The following is a 25,431-nucleotide window of genomic DNA, read 5'->3' as shown; positions in this document are numbered from 1 at the left end:
AGTTTTGAAGTTAAGTTTTTGATCAATCCAGATACCTAAATATTTATGTACAGCTTTCATTTCTATTGGATTATTGTTTATATGAATATTAATGTTATCGGGAGGATTATTGGAAAAGCATATTGTACCTGATTTATTTGAATTTACTTTCATTCCCAAGGATATTAATTCAGAGTTTATTAAGTTAAGAGATGAGTTCATTTTATTACTGGCAATAGTTAAATTATCACCTTCGGTTACCAAAGCAAAATCATCTGCAAATTGAATAAGAATACCCTCTATTTCAGTAGAATGAAGTTTCGAAGTATATATGTTAAAAAGGATTGGTGATAATGGGCAACCTTGTGGAAGACCCTTATTAGTCTGTCTTTCTATTGTGCTACCATCGTTAAGTGTAAGGATAATATTCCTTTGTTTTAAATATATATACAGCCAATTCACTAATTCCGGAGGGTAATTATAATCTTTAAGAATATTAAGTAGTTTAGATATATTTACATTATCAAAAGCTTTAGATAAGTCCAGAAATGTTACTAAAACTATTTTACTCTCACTCTTTGCTTTATTTACTAAGGAAACTAAGGTATTTACACAATTTACAGATGATGTTTTCTTTTTAAAGCCAAAGGAATATTTAGGGATAATGTCATTTTCTGTTGTATATTTATTTAGTTCTTTTTTGATTTTCATATTTATAGTTTTAAGAAAAGTTGAGATTAAACATATAGGTCTATACGATTCCGAAGAATTTTCAGGCTTACCGGGTTTTAGGATAGGAACACATTTAATTTTTAACCAATCCAAAGGAATGGTTAAAGAAGTTAAAACATTATTACAAATTAAACTTATTTGTTGTAGTAATTCAAAGTTAAGGTTTTTAAGAATAAGAAAGGAAATGTTATCAGGGCCAGGAGCTGAACTGTTTTTCTTTGAGCGAATATAACTAAAAACTTCATTAAAATTAATAGATAATTTATTTACAGTGGGTTGAATATTATATTGAACTTCGTTTGTTATGTTTGGAAAATTTGTGTCCATAAACTGAGATGACAGAATTGGATCATTTAACAATTTAATGTTATTCTTATTTGAATATCCACCACTTATTAGTTTCACAGTGGACCAAAGTTGTTTGATATTTAATTCTGGGGTCAATAAGTCCGTTAATTGATGAAAGCTTTTTCGTTTCTCTTTACGAATTTTAGCTTTTAAAATTGTTCTTGCTTTTTTAAATGCTAGAAAGTTTTCTAAAGTTAAATTTTTACAGTATGCAACAAGTTTTTTGTTTTTATCAACAAGAAGATTTTGAATTTCAGTAGTCCACCACTTTTTTGGTTGGAACTTTTTGTTGGGTTTGTATTTAGCATCTGTTATTATTTGATTGAAAGAGGTTATCAGTTCATTTGGGGTGTTTAAAGAATTTGGATCGATCAGGTTTAGATTTTCTATTGCTTTCTTGTTATTTACTAGTACTGTTTGGTAGTTGAAGTGTTTTGCAGCATTAAGAATTTGGAAAATTATTATTTTGTGGTCTCCACAAATTTCTTCATCCAAAACCGTCCAACTGGTTTTCGGGGCTAAATCAGATGAAACGAATGTAATGTCTATTGCAGATGGAGTAGTGTTAGGTGGTTTAAGCATTGTAGGTGAGCCATCATTTATTGAAGTAATGTCCTTATTGTCTATCAAATCAATTAGAAGTTCTCCTCTTGGGCAAATTTTGTTAGCATTATTCCAGATTGGATGATGGGCATTAAAGTCACCAGCTAAAACTGTACTTATATTTACTTTATCAATGAAATCAAAAAGAAGCTTTAAGGGATGTTTAATTTGGTTATTGTTAATTGGACTGGGGGAGATATAAATTGAAATAAGTAAATATGGGACAGAAGTGTTAAGAGTTTTGACAGCTATTGCTTCTATGGGATGTAAATCAGGAATTTTCAAAATTTCAAAATCAATTTCGTTTTTTATTAAGAACCCCACTCCCCCATAACCATTGTCACGGGTTCGTTTTGGGAACTTATATCCGGCAAATTTAAAATCTTCGTTTGGTTTTAACCAAATTTCAGATAAGAAAGCAATGTCTATTTTATGTGATTGTAGCAAATGAGAAAGTAATGACCGGTTTGCAGTTGGACGAATGCTATTGATATTGTTTTGGAGGAAGTTTAAATTCCTGAAGTCAGCCATTTCAGGATTTACGGTCGGGAGGTTCAGACTTTTGTAGAATCTCGGGATTGACCAGTTCGTTAAGTTGTTTATTTATGTCAATTAGAAGTTGATGGTTGTTTGTTTTACTGTTTGTTTCATTAGCCTGTGAAATGTTGTTAACAATTGTTTCTTGGATTTGTTTTATTTTGTTGATGAGTTTAGTAACATTGAGTTGTTTAATAATTTCTACCTTAAGTTTGTTGACGATCTGTTCAAGTTCTGTTTTTGTTATGTATTCTGAGGGAGCATTATTATTGTTGTTATTCGTCTGGGTATTGTTTGGCGGTGTGTTCTTGTTAATGACTTGTTTTTGGTTGATCACGTTTGGAGGTTTGTTTTTGAGGGTTTGGTTTTGGGGGTTTTCTGTATTCATGATTAAATCTTGTTCTTGGTTTTCAGGTTCATCTAGTTCTGGAAATTCGGCCTTATCTTGGAGTCTGTACTGTACTTGTCTTTGAACTGGGTATAGTTTAGCAGCTTCCATAAAAGTTAGCTTATTGTAAGCCATTGCCTTTCTTATGTCATCTTGTCTTTGTCTTTCCTTACAGTCTGGGTCAAACGCTTTATGTGCCTCCTTACAATGCCAACAACTGATATTCAATGAATTACATTCATGTCCTTGATGTCCTTCATTCGAGCAGTTGGTGCATCTTACTTTAGGTGACTTACATGCTTTTGTTTTGTGTCCATATCTGACGCATTTTACACAGCATTTCAATGGAAAAATGTAGCATTCCACTTCCTTGGGTTGTCCGTAAATTTGTACTTCGCGGGGAAGTTTTTCCCCCTCTGCATAAATTCTGATTGAGTATGTTGGGACTAGATCTTTCTTCTGTAGCTTCATTATTCTTTCAATTTTTGTGATTTTGATTCTTTCTGATTCAAGGTTTGCTAACAATTCAGATTCTGGGATTGAGGGTGGTATATCTTTTACGATTCCTATGGTTTCCTTGTACATGGTAGGGACATAGATTTTGTATTTGAAATCTTCTGTTAATACCTTGGAGTTGATTAGTTGTTCGGCATGTCTGGGATTAGCAAATGTAATTTTGTACCTGTTTCTTCCGGCTTGAACTAGTTCCTGATACGTTATTTTGATGTTGTGTAGTAGTCTAGCTATTTCCATTATGTGAAGTGGTTTGGATTGTTCATCTTTCGGTTCTATGATAAATGTTTTAAAAAACTCGGTTTTTTTCCCAGTCCCCGAAGAGACCAGAATTCGGTTTTCCATTTTTATTCTTGTCCTTCTGTTTTTCTTTCGATTTTTTGTCCTGTTTGTTTGTTCCGGAGTCCATTTTCTGTTTCTTGATTCGTTCGTTTCCGTTTGTCATGTCATCTGTCATTTTCCTGCGCAAATTACCATCTGTAGCTGATTCATATCCTGATATAGATTGGTTATCCTCTAGGGGACTAGAAAATCCCCCGTTCTCATCATCACTTTCGTCCATCTAACGAGGATCATTTGATCACTCGCTAGAACCAGACGAATACCTACCGTCAGCACACAACAACAAAGCAAATTCAGTGGATTCAAAAGTTAATTAAGGATTAATCACTTCAATCTTCACTAATCACTGTATGTAATCAATAATGACCAACACTCCTGACCGCAGTCAAATAGTGAGGCTTATCAAAAATTCAATTTATAACGCCGCGATAACTTAACACTCGGGAATATTTTCCAACACGTCCTCTTCGATCGAAATTTGGAGGGAGAATGAAAGTGACTTTTTCTTCGTTCGGCGACGCCGGATGCTCTCGCATGTGTGTGTGCGAAAATTCCCACCACAAGAAAACACAAAAAGGATTCAGTCCAGAGGAAAGTAAAAGTGAAAAACAAGGATATCTTTTGACAGTTTTCAGGTGAAAAAGGTGTTGTGCAAGCGAAAAATTCAACAGAAATGGGTAAATATTCTGTATTTTACATTGAATTTAACTAAATTTTCCTCCGTTCGATATGGTAAAACCGTGACCGTTGAAACTGCAACGAGAAAGTTCAAATTTTGACGGAAAAAGCAAAAAATCAAACATGTTTTCAATTCGTTTGGGAAAAACTTGAAAACTGTAATTTTTATTGGGTTTTGCTCGATCCTACTCAAGTTTGTACATTTCTTCTGCAGAAATCGACGCGGACTCCCAGAAGCTGGTTCTCGATTTGTCGAAAAAATGCCTAAAGAAGATTCCCAAAACGGACGACGCACAGCAGTACAAAGTGCTGATCCTGGACGACAATGAACTGCAGAAGATTGACAATATCGATTCATATCTTAAGATTGAAAAGGTGCGTATTTTCTTAATGCTAATTTATATTAGGTAGTGGGTTTATTGATTTTTATTTGTTCTGGGTTAATGACCGTTTTATGATTATTCGATTCTTCTCTATTCTTCTAGTTATCGCTATGTAAAAATCAACTGCTCCGGATGTACGGCGTTTGCCGACTGCACTGCTTGCGGGAGCTGAACCTTGCCTATAATGGAATTTTAACCATCGAGGGACTGAAGGATTTGGTTCACTTGACGCACCTCAATCTGGAAGGGAATAACATTAAAACTATCGAGCATCTGAACACCAATACCAGTCTGGAGTATTTGAATCTGTCGGAGAATAGCATCGGAATCATTTCGGACATTTCGTTCCTGAAAAACTTGAAGGTTGAACACTTGAAATGACGATTTGTAAGAGAATGAATCCTAATCATGTTTGTTTCAGGAACTATACCTGAATGGTAACAGGGTCGCTCACTTGAGACAATGCGACAAGTATCTGCCCCATTCGCTGGAAACGTTAACGTTGGCAAAGAATAACATTTCCGATCTGAACGAAATGTGCACGCTGAGCCATTTGAATAATCTCAACAGCATCACGATAGCGGATAATCCCTGTGTTCAGATGACTGGGAATTCAATGTGAGTATACCTACTACATGTAACATTGATGAAAACAGTGTTAGTAGTTTGAGGTCTGGTCCAGAAGTGATGTTTATTCTCTGTTCATCTAATGTCACCCTCAGCACAGCCTACTACATCTCTCCTTAACTTTAATTAAAATTTAACAATATTGTGAGCATTAATCATTCAAACTTAAGTTCCTTATGACTAGTAAAATATTCTGTTTGTGAAATACATTTAGTGTTAACATTAGTTTTAAGTAAAACGTCAATTCATAGGATATACTATTTCAGACTGTTTGAGGTTATTCTCGTTCCCGTTCGTTACCCTTTGGTAATAATCCTTGAATCTTAGAATAGATTAAAGAATCCGTCAAGCAGGGAATCATTCTTGAAATTTGACCATCGTGTTCACATCAACTACAGGAAATGGTTCGTTCCATCATCCATAATCTGCAACCGTTCGATTCTCCATATTTGGGTGGTGTTCCATCTAAATGTGGTTGGAATTATATATGCAATTAGTTATTTATATATATAAAGCCATTTCTATACTTAGCTCCAAATACCTTCCTCTCCCCCTTTTCATCAGATTGCATAACCTCCCAATATATTTTTTTTATGATGATTATCTGATAATGTATATATCAGCGTATTCACTACAAGCAGCTATGATATACATTACACAATTTGTTTTTTTTTATCCTAAAATGAGACTCAAAATAATTCTGTTATTCTGTTATTCTGTTATAATCAACGCACCCCCGGGCCGTGACCAATCTGCGTTGAATCGCTGGGCGATACGTCTACCAGTAGACTTGTATCTGCCCTATGCTAAACCGATTAGCATAGCAAGTCCTTTCCACTGATGAGTAGGCTCGAATGTCCCGCTCCTCCCTATAACCCATAGGGGGAAATAAGGAGTTTTCAGTTTCAAGTTTTGCATGAATCATGACACCAACTCTTTCTACCATAATGCTTTAAAAATTCTGAAATAAAAGAAAACTAATATGTTGAAAATAATTGAGATGCAAGTTTTTATACAAAATTTAAAGATCAGTTATTTAAAGGTGAATTGAAGAAATGTTAAGTACGGTACCTGTATTATAAAATGTTCCGCACCGCCACGAATGTGATGAATAAGCAAACACATAAATATTCTATTTGCCTAGTAGTAGAAAGAGTTGCGTGCCTGTTTATAAAAGTTTTTACTTATCTTGATTGCTCCGAACAATTTCCGTTTGTGTTTGGGAACTTCGTGGGTGTATCTTCAGAACTATGGCGTTTTCTGGAATTAAAAAATAAAAGGAAATACTGGGCCGCACAGCTCCGCGGCCCACTTATATTAGTATAAACATATATATATATATATATATATATATATATATATATATATATATATATATATATATATATATATATATATATATATATATATATATATATATATATATATATATATATATATATATATATATATATATATATATATATATATATATATATATATATATATATATATATATATATATATATATATATATATATATATATATATATATATATATATATATATATATAAATATATATATATATATATATATATATATATATATAGGACGAAGTAGTCAGTTTTTGTCGATTTCGTCAAGTATGCGTCTTAAGTCTTGAGTCTTGATCACCCATTGGCTTCGAATCTATAAGCAAGCACTATTAATGCTGCACTTTCACACTATTGGTTTCGGTTTCTTAGTTATTTTAAATTGATATGACAAGAAAACATTTTTAAGCATTAGACATTCAAAACATATTAGGGTTTACTCACAAAACAACTATCACATATGAAAATACTAATATTGAAAATTAAAATTAATATTAATCACAAGTAAATACAATGTCAGCACTGTGAATGAGCAATTTGAATACCTACACGAGATACTACTATTTGTTACATATTGATTGTTAAGATTAACCAAATAGTGGAAAGCCCAGACAACAATATTCCAAGTCTGCTGACTCCAGAAAGATCCCAAGATTCGTCACAAAGCAAAAATGTTTTCATTATGATTCACAACGACTCTCGCAACCCTTCCCGACTCAACCGACTGGAACTGTTTTCTGAGTATAGAAACTACTAAGCTCTAGCAGGTTCTCCTGTTTATCGAGCATTTCTGATAAATCAGCAATACTCCATCTGTAGCAGCCGGTTCGCAATGAACCGCTGGAGGCGCATTAAAGTGTTAAAGGTGATATTTTCATTCAATACCGTCAAACCCTGTGATCTTGGCTAGGGAGTAAACAGTTACGTGAAGTTGTATCAAAATTCTACAGAGTGTTGGGGAAGGGGAGGGGAAATAAACATACTTCTTCCTACACCTAGCAGTTCGGATCTTCTGTTCACAATGTCATTCCAACCTTCTTTCAGTGTGAAACGTTTCTGGATCTGTAACGGGTGGTATCACTTTATGCTACTCTTCTATCATGAACATAGATAACTACTTTTAAAAATACAAGTTTTGTCCTACTACCTATTTTATACCTGAAAGATGTTAATTGGTCAAATGTTTCGTTCAGCAAGTCTATGTCCATATTGATGATACAACCTTTTATTAATGAGTAATAATGTTGCTCACAGTTGTGAGGCAATATAACATTCAACTCGTTGAGTGCAAGTTATGAACCTGCAGAAAATTTCTTATTAGGCTGTTACCTCTAAAACTACTAACCACATATTGAAACGTGAAATTGTATTGTAATAATTGACCCTAATCTTAACCCTATCACTGGAACGCGTTTGAAGCAAATTGATATTGCTAATGATTTGGTTGGGCATTAAAAGTTTTTTTGGTTTCGACAATAGTCACATACTATGCCCTACGACATTGACGATTCTATTGTCTATGGCTCACCTATTTCGTGCCACCCAGCAGGGACTTGGTCTGGTACCCAATTCAGTATATCCTCTCCACGTAATATACCGCACCTCTTTTGATTTGTGATATATTACGCGGAACATTACTCTCTTCATTCGGATAGCGGCTATGTAACCCATTGGATTAAAAGCCTCCATCAAACATGAAGCGATTAATCGGAGACTGAAGACTCTATACCAAATTTGGCTCAGAGACAGGTAATCAGTGAGGTCAGTTTTTCTCGTTTGTCAGAGACGATTGATACGTATTAAGACAAACTTTCCACTGCATCTGCCAGCAATAATCGGTGATCGATCAACATTCCGAGTACCCCAATTTACACAAGAATGCCAAGGATCACCGCTCATGCTTTACAATACAGTTGGAAAAACTAGAACAACACCTGGCCACAATGATGCATAAAGCACTAAAGCGGACCGGAAGTTTTGGTGAGCCAGCCCCCACCTAAAATGAGACTCAAAATAATGTTATTAAAATTTTTAAACATCTTATGACCACTTGATGTGGACTGAATATTAAGAATCTTGTTACAGCACGTGGTAGACCGGAAATTCGAAAGATCCGAGATGAATTTTTCCATTGCAGACTGAAACGTGAAGTTTCCTTTGCATGTCTTTTTACCATAGATGGACTGAAGTCTTACTTCCTACATCTCATGGTAGACTAGACTGCCAAATGGACTGAGATGGATCTCCTACATTTGGTCTTTTTATTGCAGACTGAAACATTCCGTTTCCTTTGCGTATATCCCTTTACCATAGATGGACTGAAGTCTCACTTCCTACATCTCATGATAGACTGGACTGCCAAATGGACTGAGACGGACTCCTACATTTGGTCTTTTCTCTTGCAGACTGAAACAATGTGTTTCCTTTGCCGTATCCCTTTACCACAGATGGACTGAAGTCGTTCTTCCTACATCTCATGGTAGACTGGACTGCCAAATGGACTGAGACGGATGATCTCCTTCATCTGGTCTTTTTATTGCAGACTGAAACATCCCGTTTCCTTTGCATATATCCCTTTATCATAGATGGACTGAAGTCTCACTTCCTACATCTCATGATAGACTGGACTGCCAAATGGACTGAGACGGACTCCTACATTTGGTCTTTTGTTAAGCGGACTGGAAGTTTTTTCTTCTTTGCCGTATCCCTTTAACCACAGATGGACTGAAGTCGTGCTTCCTACATCTCATGGTGGACTGGATGCATGCCAAATGGACTAAGATCACTCTTCTTCATTTGGTCCAAGGTACAGAAACGGACTAGAAGTTATGGCAAGTTCCCTACGTTTCTTGTTTGGATTCATATTGATATGCTATAAATCTCTAGTATTTGGATCTTTAATACCACTATCATGAATGGCCTTGGGTTTTCAATCCACTTCAATCATTTAGTCGACCATTATATGTTCATATATACTGGAAACACCATACCTAACTAAAAATTGCAAGCCGCATACAAGCTGAATATATGCTGAATTGTTGTTTGATGGAACTAATGATAGCTGAATTAAAATCAGACTGCACAAAGGATTGTTCAATTGGAATATTAATTGATGTTTAACATTCTGCATCGAACTAACAATAATTGACTAAAGAACTTTTCGAGAGTTTAATAAGCTTCTCATTTCATTTTCAACAGGCCTTTATAAAAAATCGATAAATCTTCATCTGCTTCTTGTTTAGCCAATATAGTTGTAGTAAAATGTTTTTACAAATCGAACTATCATACTTCAGCTCACTTAGCACTGTTCGCAGACGATAATTTTTAGCTAAATAATGTCACATCGTTTTTCATCGGCATCGAAACTTTGTTCGAATAATCAAATAAATAAACAGGGTTTACAGTTACTTTGAACAATCATGTGTTATTATGATTTACCACTTCTCAGTAGAAGGGAAGGCCAAATGTGATCATCATTAAGCCATGAGAAGTTTATGCTTTGTTTTGAGTGTTACAAGTCATCAACTCATCAAAGCGCTGGCAATCAACAGTTCTCAAGCCTGAATCTGGATGTAGCTACTTCAATTTGTAGCTATTATTCCGTAAAAGGTGTTTACAGCATGAGAGCAAATCATTGATATTCATTGGTGAAATTTTTTGCATTTCATTGATTACAATCACTGTAAAGTAGCTTAATAAAATACTTTACAAAATATTGCGCTTAACATAAAGCAATATGATTCATATTTATAATTTCGCAAAATATGTGTGAACAGAACAAAACTAATTTGAGAATAATTCCAAATGTTATTCAGCATTCTACTGAACTAATTCGTTATAATGGTGCTTGATCAATAAGTGATTGTTAGTTGGATATTTAATTTCGACATCTGCTAAATTGGTGCTTGGCCCATGTTCATTACAATCTCAGCCAAATAACGCACACAACCTCGCAACGGCTAACATACACAATTTCACTTCAATTTATTAGTGTGAAATGTGGCTGGGAAATAATAATACAGTGCATTTTCAAATTATAACAAAAGTGCAAATATTAATAAAACCCTATATTCAGTTGAACAATATTTTGGGGAATTTTTCGTTCCTCACAAGGCATCTCGAACTCACTGTTTCATGGTGCGATATATAGCTCATTTGAGGATACGTGAATCATTTGCATTTTAGTCCCTCGTATTATCTCTCTTGGTTTAGCCTCACTCTGGCTGTTTTCAGTTTCTTTCATTCACGGGTTGACATGGTGTATTTATACATTGTAGTATACTACATCGCACAATTAAACGTAATCGTTTGCGAGTGCATTGAGTCAAATAATGGATAATATTTATTCACGCAAACTTGGTTCATACATTGAGACTCAATTAAAGACTTAATTTGCTTTCGGCTCAATGCTAATTATCGTAATGCTGTTCTAACAAACATAACACAAGTAAAACTATGATGATCAATCTCAGTAAGGTACTGGTTTGAAAAATAGTGTGACCTGTCCACTTCTGGCATTGTTTGAATGATAGTAAAGTACGTTGCTAGTTATCCAAACTCGGTGAAATAGCCGAGAGGTAAGAGATGTGGCTCACGATCAGCATATCCGGAGTTCGAATCCCATCCTCGTCGCCAATGTAACATTGATGAAAACAGTGTTAGTAGTTTGAGGTCTGGTCCAGAAGTGATGTTTATTCTCTGTTCATCTAATGTCACCCTCAGCCAGCGCTGTTATTGGTCGTGAGCTTCCCATGACGATGAATAAGTAGGCTCTTTCATCGTCACAACACAAAACGAGCATTCGCGCACTTCGTCATGTCATTTTGCAATGATCAAGCGTCATGACGGAAATTTTCATATTGTTTTGAAATTAAAATTTTCACCTGGTCCAAGCAAATTTAGGCTAGCCGTTGTATTTAACAGATAGAGAGGACATACATTCATGCTTTAAAGGATTTAAACAACAATAAAATCCATGAATGTTGTAGTAATTGCCTTGTTTACAACCGTGTCAGGCTCCGTCGTGACCGAAAAAATGAGCGAATATTGTTAGACTCTCTTGGTCATTATCTCCCTTCTTCTTCTTCTTCTTCTTTCTGTGCGGGCTGATGGGGATCACATCAACTCGTCGATGTATAGGGCCAGTCAACTTGACTATATGCCCTGTTTCTCCGTTTTTCATGATAGTCGTTACATGTGTAGTTAGTTCACAAGTCTAGTTTACACTCTTTCACAAAATCCACTAACTCTTTATATAATTCCATGCTCTTGGTTTTAAACACTTCTACTAATTCTGAATATCCATTCCCAAAACTGTATTTAGCTCTGATACTGTTGTAGCGGGGGCAGGTCAGGATCGAATGTTCTGCCGTTTCTTCCTCCGCGCATAACTCGCAATCTCCGCTCTCCACAATTTTCATTCTGGCCAGCCAGCTCTTCGCGTAGTTGTGGCCGGTCATGATTCTATTCAGAAGTCGTATATCCCGACCTCCAAAACTTTTTCCATGATACCACGGCTTATCATGTAGCTTTTGGTGCAGCGTGAAGAACCGTATTCCTTTCTCCTGTGAATACTCCTGGTACCAGCGTTGTGCTGATTCTGCTGTCTGTACTTTTATCTGCCTCATGACGTCTTTCGCAAATAGTTGGTGCTCCAACACGGTAGTTTGGTTTACTCCTTCCCTCGCTAGTTGATCCGCTACTTCATTTCCAGCGATTCCTACATGGCTTGGAATCCACTGGAAGCTAATACGCCATTTCCGTGCTGTTTCTAACACATATGCTAGCACTGTCTCCGCCCTGTTGAAATCCCTTGCTTCTTCCAACATCAAGCACGCTGTCATCGAGTCCGTATAGATGACGTAGTTGAGCAGTTGTCCCTCTTCGACGAATTGTAGTGCCACGCCTAAGGCATGGATTTCTGCCGCAGTAATGCTTATATCTCCTTCCAGCTTAAACGATCGTTTCACCTCCACGTCCTCAATGTATACACCTATTCCGCAGACACCGTCTGCTTTCGAAGCATCGGTGAAGATTCTGCCCCGTCCACAGTACGTCTCGTTCATCGCCACTAATGCTGCTTGTTTCATTCTTGTCGGCGCCAAGTTACTTTTCTTATGACCGACAATTCCTTCCAGCGTTGAGGTTATTTCTACCGCCTCTGCTTCCTGGCTCTTCGTCGATATTGCCTCCACCGTCATTATGTTGTCATAAAGTTGTTTGTTCCTGTAGTACATCCTTTCTACGTATGAGTATTTTCCTTCATCCCCGTCTTCGATTTCGGTTATGTTCCTCAGTTGCTCTGCTATCACGTTATTTCTTTCGAAACATCTTGCTATACTCTTGCCTGTCACGTAGTTGAATCTTTCTTCCAAAGGTTCCTGTCCTGCAAGAGCCGTCAAAGCATTTAGCGGCGTACTGCGCGTGCAACCTGTAACTTTCCGTAAACATTGGTTGTTTACAACGTTTAGCAGCTGTTTGTTGGTCTTTCCGGCGTTGTTGGTCACTGAGCACCCATATTCCATAACGCTTCGTATTATGGCGACGTAGATGCTATTCAGAGTTTGTGGATGACTTCCTGTTTTCACTCCGCTGATTACTTTGAGCATATTTAGCCTGTCAGCTATTTTTGCTCGGGTCTCCCTGACGTGCGGTCCAAAACTCAAGTGACGGTCAATCGTTACTCCCAGGTACCGGTGACTCTTCACTGTTTCCAGAGGGGCGTCAGCGATGTTGACATCTAACGATTTGTTGTTGTTTGTGAAAAGTATCGCTTTAGTTTTGTTTGCGTTGATTTCGAAATTTAACTCTTGTGCCAGATAGCAAAATTCGTCGAGTTTCTCTTGCGCCTTGTTTCGAAGAACATCCATATTTTTGCCTCGAACCATGATCCCGAAATCGTCCGCGTATTGTACCAGGACGACGTCTCCATCGGATATCTCGTGTAGTTTGGCCGTGTACAAATTGAACAGGGTAGGCGAGAGCACGTCTCCCTGCGGTAACCCGTTGCTGATGGTCCTAGTCACCGTTCCTTCTCTTAATTGCAGGATCATCCGGCGGTTTCGGAGGAATCCTGTAATCCACACGTTGATTTCGCTTGGAACCAGATAAGAATCCAGTATTCGCTCCAATGTGTTCGTTTGTACCGCGTTGAATGCATTTGATAAGTCAATGCAGATCATCGCCGATACATATCCTTCCCGTTTGTTGGCCTTGATGTGATTGACGACGTATGTGAGGCAGCTGTTCGTTGAAGAGTGCTTCCGGAACCCGAAGGATGTTCGAGGTAATATATTGTGCGTTTCTATGTGGTCCTGTAGTTGGTCCAATACTGCTGTGTTGATGACCTTGGTTGTTGTAGGAACTAACGAGATTGGGCGCTTTCCCGCAGCGGTGTTCTGGTCCCTACCAGGCTTCGGGATCGCCACAACTTTGATCAGTTTTAACGAGTCGTCCGGACATCCATTTCTCCACATCCGATTAAGATCCACAATCAAGTTCTGTTTCACCTCAGGACTCAACTGTCGGAGCATTTCGTATGTGATACGATCCTCTCCGGCTGCTGACCTCTTCTTTTTTCGATTCAGTATTGTTTGTAGGATCTCCATGTTCAACAGATCCTGTTTGGCCACTCCTCTATGTAGCTGTTGGTATTCATTTTGTCCAAAATGGGCGTCCATGAATGCATCTGCTTCTTCCGGTGAGTCATAAAGGATGTTGTTTTCTTTTTTGAAATGTCGTTTTCCAGTTAGCCGACCTATTTTGTTCCAAAGTTCCTTTGACCCAATGAACGGATTGATTTCATCGGGAAAACTTTTCCAATTACGCAACATCTCCTGCCTTTTTGTTCGTTGGAATATCGCTGCTTTCTTCTTAAACTCCATCATGTTTTCCAGATTTGATTCTCGGTTGAACTTCCTCCTCGCTTCCGATTTTTGTTTCCATGCATCTTCTACCTCTTGAGTCCACCAATATTTAGGTTCCCTTTTATCTATTCTTCTATGTGCCTTACTCACCCTTTTCACATTTCTTTGCAAATCTTCTATCCCTCTTACATCTTCTTTGTCTAAATCTGCCAGGCTCTTGTTGATCTTCTGTTGGTCGTATACATATCGAACAGGTCGCTTAACTGTCCCTGCGTTGAAGTTGATTTCTACGGCTAGATGGTGGCTTCCGATACCCGTGTCCAACACCTTCCACTCCAGGTCGGTGAAAACGTTGGGAGTGCTCATAGTGATGTCAATAGCAGTAGATGATTGATCTAGTCTGATCGGAACGTACGTTGGTGATCCATCGTTCAAGATGAGGTAGTTGAAGTCCTCCACCAGTTGCATCAGAACTTCGCCACGCTTATCCGAACGATCATTTCCCCACAAATAATGGTGAGCATTCAGGTCTCCTCCTATTATAACCTTTCGAAAAGATCGCAATACTCCGAAAATTTTGATTAGGTCGTCCTCTACCGATTTGTTATCGGCCATTGGGCTGATGTAAATCGACACAAGTACCAACTCCAAAGATAGTATTTTCAGAGCAGTAGCCTGTGTGTAGTCTGATAGTCCGGGTAAAGTCAATAGAGAAAAGTTGAAGTCTTTTTTCAGGAGGATGGCCGCTCCTCCATAATTGTCATAGCGAGAATGTAGAATTTGGTGATACGTGGAAATTCGGTATTTGTTGGTATCCTCTAGTGTTAGATCCGTCCATGTTTCTGATAGCAAAGTTGCGTCGTAATCCCCAGATGTTAAAACTCGTTGCAGTTCGGCTTTGTTCTTATACATGCTTTGGATATTGCATTGCAATATCCTAAACGAGCTATCTTCGTTTGGCGTGAAGATCCCTACAAGAAAGTCTGAGCTAAGTCGAAGCATTGCTTCGAGATGCTCTTGAACTTCTCTTGTACATCGTCTGGCATATCATGATCAATACACATCGAGTAAAACTTCATTACCTTTTCCTGGAAATCGCGGTGCGCGGTCTCCAACGTTTTGCGCTTTTCTTCATTGATCATCCTTTCTAGCTGTTCCTTGTCGGTGACTCGGTGTGGGTTGTTAAGCCCTACTCCGTCCTCCCGATCGATCTTGCAGGTTTGATGTTCGCTGTTCCTTGCTTGCTTTTCTGTGCTGCATTCCTCTTCTGTGTGTCGTCGTTTTGTATTCTTCTTTTTGTCCTTCTCCTTCACAGCTGGTTTGTACAGCTTTACCGCCGGTTGGATTGGTTGTCGAGGTAGGTTTGTTCGCTCCCATTGTTTCCTTAATGATTCCTGGTTTTCGGTCGTGACTTCAGCGAAGGTCTCCGATATCGTTGGATAGTCCTCCAAATTGTTCAGCAGTTCAAACGGGTTTTGGCTGAACACCGAGCACATGTCGCGAGCTTCTGCATAGGTGAGATTCTGCTTAGCACGGATTGCGTTGATGCTGGCTTGCTTCTTTTTCTCCGGGCAGGTCGGATCTGTCGTTTGGTGGTTCATTCTGCAACTGGCGCATTTCACGGGGTTTGCACAAGCATCATACTGGGTTTCCTCTTCGTGGCGGTCCCCACAATTTTTACAGCGTCGGGCTCCCTTGCAGTTGAAGGTCCTGTGACCATATCTCAGGCACTTCTCACACAGCTCCACCTTCCTGATGAATGGTAGGATTCTGGTGATGCAGCTAAATAGCTTGACTTTTTCTGGTAGTTTCGATGTGCGGAAAGTAACACTTACTCGGTTTAGCGGTATTTGAACATTGTTTTCCTTCCGATGCAGTCGGCGCACCCGAACAACGGGACATTCGGTGTCCAGACCCTGCAGTACTTCTTCTTCTGAGATGTCTGCTGGGACCCCAGCGATGATGCCAGCGATTGTTACCAGATGGCTAGGAATGTACGCTCGATATGTTCCTTCAGCTGTGTTGATTGCTTCCACCAATGCGTTAGCCTTGATGAAATTGTTAACCAGGACCATGATCTTGAATCTGCCCAGGTATTTCATGTCCACTATGTGTCCACGGAAACCGTCCATTTTTCGCAAGGCCGAGCCAAGCGAAAATTTGTTGATCTTCGTGTTCCTGTCAGCAGCGTTTCTTGTTCTCAGCTCGACGTAGATACGGTACGGTCCTGTATCTCCCAGGGTGTACTGGAAGTTTTCCTGATCGCTTCTCGTAATACCATTCATCCTGTTCTCGTTGAGGTGTCTCCCCATCATGGAGTGTCCACCTGTCGGCCATATTACGGGGGGCCCCGTTCCCCCAACGGCTCCCTCGGAACCATCCGGTTCCAACATTTTCGCCCTAACCTCACTACTCTCACTAGGCTTTTTCTCCCTCCTGTTCGCAAAACAAAATGGCCGATATTTGGCGGAGTGATTCCGCCGCGTTGGTAGTAATTTCTCTTTTTTATTTCTTGTCACTTTCTCTTTCTATATTCGATTGTGTTTTCACTAAACTATTATATTCAGTATATATAATTCACTATTTCAAACCACTTAAAATTAAAAAAAAAATCAATCCAAAATTCAACGCCAAAAATAACCCTCCTTTCTTCTCAGCAGCCAAACGTGGAATGTGCATTATCTCCCAATTCGATGACATTGAGAGAGGCACTTCTGTAAAATTCGCGTGACGACCCGTGTTGACGCTGACGCTTTCCAAGCCTGCCCTCAGCACAGCCTACTACACTACAAAGCTAGGATGTTGAATCGGTCGCAAAGCCCATGCTATTACCTCAAAATTGTCGTGATTTAACATGTCACGGCCCATTCATACAACGTTTCAAATTTTTCTGTATAAAAATGTTATATGAGGAAGAGAGACGGTCTTATGTGTTACGTAATCATTGCATTGTTTGTTTGCCTGGAACGCCATATCATTTACCCCTACGCCCCTACTACGCCAATGAGGGGACTCAGAGTCCCGTGAGACGAGTTGGTTTTAAATTGAATTGTATTAAAACAATTGGGCAGTATAATTAAATTGTCATTTATCTGTTTCAGTGGATTTGACTACCGACCCTTCGTGCTAAACTGGTGCATGAGCGTTAAGATGATTGACGGGTTCGTTGTGACGGCTATCGAAAGTTTAAAAGCCGAATGGTTGTACAGCCAGGGACGTGGTCGCCAGTTTCGGGTGGGTGAACAGGTCGCCTTGGCACGTTACCTGAGCACGGTTTGCCCGCTGTCCGGCGAAGCGTTGGAGAACGAAAACGAACGCAAGCTGAGGCTGATTTTGAGCAAAGCTCAGCAGCACCAGCGGCAGTTGCAGGAACAAAGTTCCGGTGGGGGAGGAGATGGAACCACTACGCCCGTCAGTAACTCACCGTCATCGCTGAGGCGAAAAGGACAAAGCCGAATACAGTCCCCTAGAGGTACGTTGAAAAAAATACACTGTGTTTCAAATATCAATCCTGATCACCAATCTGATTTCAGTGACTCGACTGAGCGGTCGTCAGCACTCGCCGGATACCATGTCCAGTAGCTATCACGGAAACACTTCCACCAACTTGATGACCTCCAGCACGATTGAAAACACCAGTGGTGGGAATCAACTGTTTGAACTTACAAAATCGCTTATCGACAACATCACGTCGGATAATATCATGTCCCAAAGTCTCGATCCGAATATGCTGAATACCTCCGGAAACAATAACAGTAACCCTATGACTGCTTCAATGCACGAAAGCATTGTTTTGTCGAAACAGCAAGTCAACGTTGGTGGCGCCAATCTATACAACGGTAGGTTAATTTCAGCTGCACAATTTCACATTCAAAAGATATACTATCTTTTCCAAAGTGCATATAAATTCCATTATACTAGAAAACATTTTTTTTTTCAAAATCAGTCACTAGTCTACCTTAATCGATTATCGAACCTACTTCCAGATCAACCACCGGCCGGTCAGGTCATCATGGGTGGCCCATTGGCAGCCGCATCGAAAATGGTCCCCGTGCCGGAGTCGCTGATGAGCCCGGACTGTGGTCCGACCACCTCGCCGGCAACGATTGTGCAGCGGAACATGCAGAATTGTGCCAACCAGCCGCAACCGCAAACGCCGCAGATTCCGAAAGCGATCAAAACCAAAGGTAAGACAGATTTTTTTTATCTTATTGGATTGGCGTAGCTCGTTGGGTAATTCAAGTGGTGTCTCTTTGCTCTTATGTGCGGAGTGCAATCGACGACACTTCAGCAGCACGTAATGGGCAAAGTAATATAATTTCGTTCAAATAGCCAGACTGCTATTAAAACACTTGCTTAAGCCAACTGCAAGTCGAAGATAGTTATCACTTGTCGAACTCAAATCGAGGAGCTGAATTCAGCAAACGCTGTTCACCTTGTATGGGTACCCGGCCATTTTTCCATCGCTGGAAATCAATTGGCTGATGAGTTAGCTCGCACTGGAGCATCCCATCACATGACTTCATTGGCCCTGAGCCAGCTATTCCGGTATCCAAGTGATGGGTAAAGCTTCAGATTGATACCTGGGCTGCCACTCAGCACAAACAATACTGGAATAGTTTTGTAGCGCGTTAACCGGACGGTGTTCGGACCGGTATCTCTACATCAGGGAATGATAACGCGCACGATTAGATGGTTAAAAAGTAATTTATTTGCGACACGTTAAAACGGTACAACAATTTATCGCGAGACGTAAAAAAAATAACTAATTTACTATGGACAACAATACATAGACATAGAGCACAAACGACGATCAAGTTAAAATACATTGATGCGCTTCTATTGCATCGCGCACGACAGTAGTTGTTGTGATGGGATAGGCTTGGACACCCCTGGTGAAAAGAATAACTGCAACATGACACATCGTACGCAGATCGGCTGTGGGAAGTGAAAGAAAAACAACAACAAATGAGAAGTGCAGTGGTAGAAACAGATTTGTGAAGAGTTTATCACCTTCAGAAAATACCTTTAATTGTCCAAAGTAGGAAGGCAATATCTAGTGTATCTTATAGTGGTAATCACGTTCAAATGTATGCGTGCCTTTTTTGTAGATGTAGTTGTGAAACTGTAAGGAAAATATTTGCACTCTTACACCGGATGTTAGTTTTATAATTATTTACCCGTTTTACCCAATTTGATTGGGTAATATTTTCATATGCAATTTGAATATTGTCGTCGCGGTTGAAACCCGAAGTTTCCCCACACCCGACAATCGAATTTTCTCAAAATCCATACGTCAAACCTAACGTCGGACGTAGTGCGCTGGATAGAGGGCCAGGTCCACTGTATCCGACGTACGTCCGACACACGGTTTAGGAGAATCATCGATTTTCGCGTGTCTAAAATTCCGATTTTCAACTGCACGAACAATAGCCTTTGAATTGGCGTGCATTTTTGTGTGAGGAAAAATTCATGCTAGTGTTCGTGTGTTAAAATGTCACTTATCTCTATAGTGTATACTGCGATATTAATCCGTAAGTAGAAGCTCGGAAAACGTTGAATTACTCCAAAATTATGCTGAGCTCATCCGTGATACTTACGTGATTGTTTTCCCCTCACAGCTGCGGTGAATCGGTTCTCAAAACGAGTGAAATGCCCATCGGCTTAAGGACAGACTTGTTAGAATCCCAAGATGGCCGCCACAATGGCCGACTTTGATACCTACTCACGATTTCGAAGGCACAAATCTCTTCGTAAACAAAACCAGCGCACCTGAGATTCTTATTTTAAGCTTAGTTATTACACGTGAGCAAGAACAGAATAATAAAATGCACTGTTGTTTGAAAGTTGCTTCGAGAGATTTGTGCGTTTTTAGTTCTGATGCACTGTTGAAGCGGGATTTCATGACGTTTGTCCTTAATGCTTGGTAGTAAGTAGGAAACCTGTGAGAAAATAGTTAATTTGATTGTATGATTGTGTGATACGCGCACTTGTAGGCTTTTCTTGAATAGGGCAAAGGTTCTCAAACACATCACACAAGGAACATTTGTGAATGGCGCAGGAGTAAATTGTGGGAAGGAAACCACTTTCTTGTAAGTTACTAATATTAAGAATATGATGGAATTTGTTATTAATTGTTAATAAAATTTGCAGTTGAGCATCGCTGAAAACAAGTCGGCTGCTACAAAAAATCTGGTTTCCCTTCGGGAACAGTAGTGCTCTGTCTTGTGCGAGCTCAGAGGCGCGGTACACCGCAATCGGGTTGTCCGTCCACAGCAAATAGTTTGGAGTCATGTCGTCAAAAAAAAAATGTATTGTACTGAGCTATCTCTAGGGGTGGCGAAATATCTAACAAATCTGTCAAAGTAGAATTGCAGCATTCTGGTCAAATCATTGTCTGGCTGGCCACTGCCGACTCAGCTTCTATCATATGGCGAATATTCAACAAGCTGATTTTTTTTATCTGTATTAACGAGATTTTTAGCCCTAGGCTAGAGTTTCATCTCGGGACCCACGCTTTACTTCCCTTCCGAAAGAAGAACTCACATTTTGCGAGTTATGTCGGGAGTGGGATTCGATCCCAGGTCCTCGGCGTGATAGTCAAGTGTTCTAACTATCACACCAGGTCCGCTCCAACAAGCTGATTGATTTGCATGTGATAGCTGTGAATCCGAATATAGAACTTCGTATTATTTAATATGTAACTGTCCAGTTTTTGCGCAACTGCGTTTCCGAGTAGGTACTCGGCCAACAACAACTTTTGAAAAAAAAAAAACCGCACCCTAATTGACCTGGTCCGATCTAGTAGTCTGAAGTTACAGACTAGTTCTGTCATGCAAGAGGTTCTTCCATTTGGTTATTCAAACCATGTTTACATTTACTGTTTTAATAGATGGTAACATTCCGAGGTTTGTTAGCTGGATTTAAGAACTAATAGTCTTGCATTTTCCTACACAGATAATACCCGTGCTGCAGGCATACCGACAAGTGCTACCAAGAGTTCAAGCCCGCGTCCAACAAAACGCAGCACTTCCACCAATAATAGCACTAGCAACAGTGTCAGCAGCGAGCGTTCCTCACCTTCGCTTTCTCCTCGTAAGACTCTGACCAACGTCAGCAATAGTCACTCTAGGGCGCTGTCGGCCCAATCGAAAGGTTCTGCTCATGGTGCCCAGGCCACTCCACCGGACGGTGGTTCCAGTAATGCCGTAAGCTCGGACGAAGACAGCGAGGCTATCAATATTGACAAGCTGAAAACCATTCGAAACAAGGCCGCCCAGCAAAGTGGTCAAACATTCGTTAAAACCAAAGAGAAAGACATCGTGGATGGTGCCACGATTATCAACAACAAAACCACCGAAAACTCAGCCATAGTCATTCAGAAAATCTGGCGCGGCTATCGAACACGGAAGAGAGGCCAGAACATCGCGGACATTCTGCAGAAGAAGCGAACGCAAGATTACATTTTGAAACTGACCAAAGATATGGAAATGACGAAAACCGCGCTGGAAAACGAGCGCAAGATACAGCAGCTGCAGATGCAAGCCATCAACGCACTGTGGAAGAAGGTATCCGCCATGCAGCCGAGCCAAGCTGCCAACGGAACGACCGACACTATGAAGCTAGATGTGATCAACAACGAAAACAGCTCGGTGCTTGTGGTGCAAGATCTGACCAAGACGTGCTCCATGCTAATGAATCAGGTAGGAATTTCTGGGGAAGTCGCGAAATTATTTGGGAAACAGTTTTTTAGGTAACTGGATAACCATTTTCTTCCCTTTATTATAGGTGCAACAGTTACAAACATCCGTCAAGGACATTGTAACGTGCATGCAGTTCTTTGCCAATGCCAACATGTCCGCTTCCACGATGGAAACGTCGTCCAGCAGTCTCAAAGATAGCTGCGAAACGCAAACGGAAATTGTGGCAGTGCACACGCCGCAGGTCGAACAGTTGCCTGCGTTTCCTTTCAAAACGGTGGGCGCCGGCAGCAGTAAGTTGACAAGGCCTTCGTCTCTGCCAATCAGTTCCTCGGAAACATCACCAAAGATAACCTCCCAGGAGGGCAAACCGATCATCGAGGAAGAGGAAGGCGGCTCCAAGGAGGAGGACCTTGTGGAAGTGGTCGAAATCGAAGCGGATCCGGGTGACACCGAGGAGAACGATGATGGCGAACAGAAGGAACTCGACGAAAAAGAACTCGAAGAGACAGGTAAACTGGTGAAGGTGGTTAACTAACTTTAAAGAATTTGTAGTCGTCTAGTGGAATAGTAGGTGGCTTCCCTATCCTTACTCCCACTGCTCTCTGTGTATAATTGACTGTATGTTCTATATTTGTGAATGTGATTGCTTTAACAGCTCGACTTCCAGTTCAGTTCGAAGTGTCCTGAAAAGATGTTTTTATTTTATTGTGTTGAGTAATTTTAAGTGTAAATGTAAAACGCGGATATGCCACTGATACTCTGTTGCTCTAATGTTTTCGGATCTCTTAGGAAGTAATAGAATACATCAGTCATTCGAATAATGATCTCTTGAGGCAGCGGTTTTTTTGTTGAAAATTTACAATCAATCTGTTTTAGTTTGGCTAGATTTTGCAGAATTTTACGAGGGCAGGCTGTACAGTTAGATCTTTTCTGTTTTATTGTTTGAAGCTGATTATTTGCAGCTGATATGATTCAAAGAACAGGAAGGAAAAATGTTTTTTTTAATAAATTAGTTACTCATGGCGCCAATGAACATCCTTTGACAGTCCATCTGTAGCAGAACCAATTACGCAACGGAGCTATACTAAACCATTAGTCTATCTCAAAATGAAAAGCAAACTTATGTGTCTCGTGTGTCTCTGACAGACTTTGATCTGCTTGAGATTGAGAACAATAATTATAACCTGGTGAAGAACGTTGAAACCACAGATTCTTGGCTCCAGAAGGCTTTCCAGGATAACGATTTGATTTTTCGTTTCGGTTTGTTGGACAAACTAATGTCCGTGAAGCTCGAAAAGATTGGATCCGTTGAAGACTATTTTGACGAATTGGGGACGATGGCGCAAAATCTGGGCGAAGTCGGATTCGAGATACATATGATCAGTAATTGCTATCATTCATTGAAAGGATTACCGGATACAAACTTTATGAATCAATCTGATCGCTTCTTTAAATTGGTTGACAATTGTTTCTCAAAACAAAATTAATTTCTGGCCAAACATCAGTATAATGTAGCTATTACTTTTAAGTTTTGCGTGTTATCTAGGATATAAGACATTCCCACAACATAGCTTGATAATTTAACCTTTCCAACGTTATTGCTAGTGCGAATCAAATGTATGTTTCGCAAAAGCAAGAATTTTAAAGTAGTCCCTTACAAATTTGTTCTCAAACTTGAGAATTAGGTACCTACCTAAAAAGTGCTCTCTTCTTCTCTGGTCGTAGCAAATTCAACGCTAGATATTAGTAAATATAGTAGTGAAATTAATCAAAATAAAAGCAACAAATTATCGCAAACCAAAAACGAAATATAAGCCAATGGCATAGCACCGAACATACACACTGATTTTTGTTTTCGACGAATACAGCATTCCATCGAATTCATGGCCTGCACTTGACTTGACGTCAGTGAATGCAGATGATTTTCGACCGTTGGTTGATTCGTTCGTTAACAATAATACGCGTGATTAGCAAACTTGCACTGAAAATACGCAGGATAATGAAACGTTTCGCTTGGCAAATACCTTACATTCCGATGTCACAGAATCAACTACTAACATGTACTTTAGAAGCAATGAATGCAGATTTTGAACAATGCCAAACATGGAAGAATTGCAACTTTTTTGAACTATTTATTCTACATAAAGAGACCGTTACATGACTTTAATGTATATATAAGTATAAAGCAAAGAAAACGAAGCTTGTTTCTGCCTCTCTGTACAAGAATAAACTTCTTATATTTAGTTTGTGGAAATTATTTATAGAGAAATCCGTCGCACCTAATTTCGTTCATCCTCCTCGCTATCATCCGCGCTCTCATCTTCCTCCTCACTGGAATCTTCCTCCTCAACCATCTGTCGGTTGGTGTTCCTCACCAAGCCTTCCTCGTCCAGATCGTCTTCGTGTTCACGTTTTCTGGTGAACCGTTTGGGCCACACGCCCTCCTGCTCGAATACCTTGATGTGTTCCGGCGTTAGGATGCGACAAATTTCCGCCTTCACCTTGTTTCCCTCTTCTATCGGTTCAACGAGCACGAAATCGCCCCTTTTGATCCAAACATTTTTGCGGAACTTTACCGGCATCGATACGAGAAAGCGCTCTTCCCCCTCATTGGCCGGTTCCACCTCATGAAGGTTGTTCCCCCTGCTGGCCACCACGCGGACGATGGTTTGGTTCTCCGTCGGGGCATCGAATTCGTTGGCTTCCTGCTCCTTCAGGACGTGTTTGATGCGGGTAACGCGCGACATAATTCTAGTCCAGTAACCTCTCTGATGCTGTTAGTAGGAAAGCTATGAAAACTAAGATCTATATCAAACAGAACCATGTACTTACTACTTAAATCGGGCAAATAATCAATTTATAGCTGTTGAAAAACTTGTAAATCATTTAGAAATTACTGAAAAAGTTCGAGATCAACCGGATCAACACGCGAAACGAGTGTTTGTTTTGAAAGTTTTATGAGTTTTGTCCTGTTGACAGTTGGCGCGATATTTTATGATACCAAGTAAATTTCGATGTTTTATGCTATACACTGAAGCAAAACAGCGCGTTAACATTTCACTTACCAAATGAAATTCGATAACTGCAACAACTGGCAGACGTCACATAACTGTCAGTTGCTGCAGAATGCAACCAATGTGCATTCGAAAAACATCGCATTGCAACAAAAGTGCATGCAAAAAACATCAAATCGTTGTTGACATTTCGTTTTGACGGATAGCGGTGTTATAACTGCAAAATTGGGTTGATTAGGGGCTGTTCATAAACCACGTAGATCTAATTTTGACCATCTCAGACCCCTCCCTCCTCGTAGACTTTTGTCCATACAAAAATTTTGAAATTTGTATGGAACGTAGACTTTGGCCAGACCCCTCCTTCCC

The 25,431-nt window shown here is 39.8% G+C and overlaps 2 protein-coding genes across 2 annotated transcripts; one reads left to right on the top strand and one right to left on the bottom strand.

Annotated features, from left to right (window-relative positions):
• Nucleotides 1-3,967: 3,967 nt before the first annotated feature.
• LOC109420075 (uncharacterized) lies at nucleotides 3,968-24,294 on the top strand. The gene is made up of 9 exons (XM_019694379.3): nucleotides 3,968-4,119; nucleotides 4,335-4,495; nucleotides 4,606-4,866; nucleotides 4,925-5,121; nucleotides 17,450-17,820; nucleotides 17,882-18,187; nucleotides 18,335-18,535; nucleotides 21,306-22,051; nucleotides 22,137-24,294. The coding sequence occupies exons 1-9, from the start codon at nucleotides 4,116-4,118 to the stop codon at nucleotides 22,584-22,586; spliced, it is 2,697 nt and encodes an 898-aa protein (XP_019549924.3). The 5' UTR covers nucleotides 3,968-4,115; the 3' UTR covers nucleotides 22,587-24,294.
• On the bottom strand, nucleotides 24,164-25,036 carry LOC109420074 (probable RNA-binding protein EIF1AD). Its single transcript, XM_019694378.3, has 2 exons — nucleotides 24,884-25,036; nucleotides 24,164-24,825 (listed from the first exon to the last, which is right to left on the bottom strand). Exon 2 carries the CDS (start codon nucleotides 24,796-24,798, stop codon nucleotides 24,331-24,333), a length of 468 nt encoding a protein of 155 aa, XP_019549923.3. The 5' UTR covers nucleotides 24,799-24,825; nucleotides 24,884-25,036; the 3' UTR covers nucleotides 24,164-24,330.
• Nucleotides 25,037-25,431: the final 395 nt, after the last annotated feature.

Source organism: Aedes albopictus, chromosome 2 (assembly GCF_035046485.1).
Source record: "Aedes albopictus strain Foshan chromosome 2, AalbF5, whole genome shotgun sequence".
NCBI lineage: Eukaryota > Metazoa > Arthropoda > Insecta > Diptera > Culicidae > Aedes > Aedes albopictus.
Note: the sequence above shows the minus strand (reverse complement) of the source record. Positions and strands in the feature narration are given on the sequence as shown.

Coding starts and splice junctions, on each gene's coding strand:
- LOC109420075 (XM_019694379.3), top strand. Junction 5,122..17,449: donor CAGATGACTGGGAATTCAAT/GTGAGTATACCT, acceptor TATCTGTTTCAG/TGGATTTGACTACCGACCCT. Junction 17,821..17,881: donor CCGAATACAGTCCCCTAGAG/GTACGTTGAAAA, acceptor ATCTGATTTCAG/TGACTCGACTGAGCGGTCGT.
- LOC109420074 (XM_019694378.3), bottom strand. CDS start 24,798: ATGTCGCGCGTTACCCGCATCAAACACGTCCTGAAGGAGCAGGAAGCC.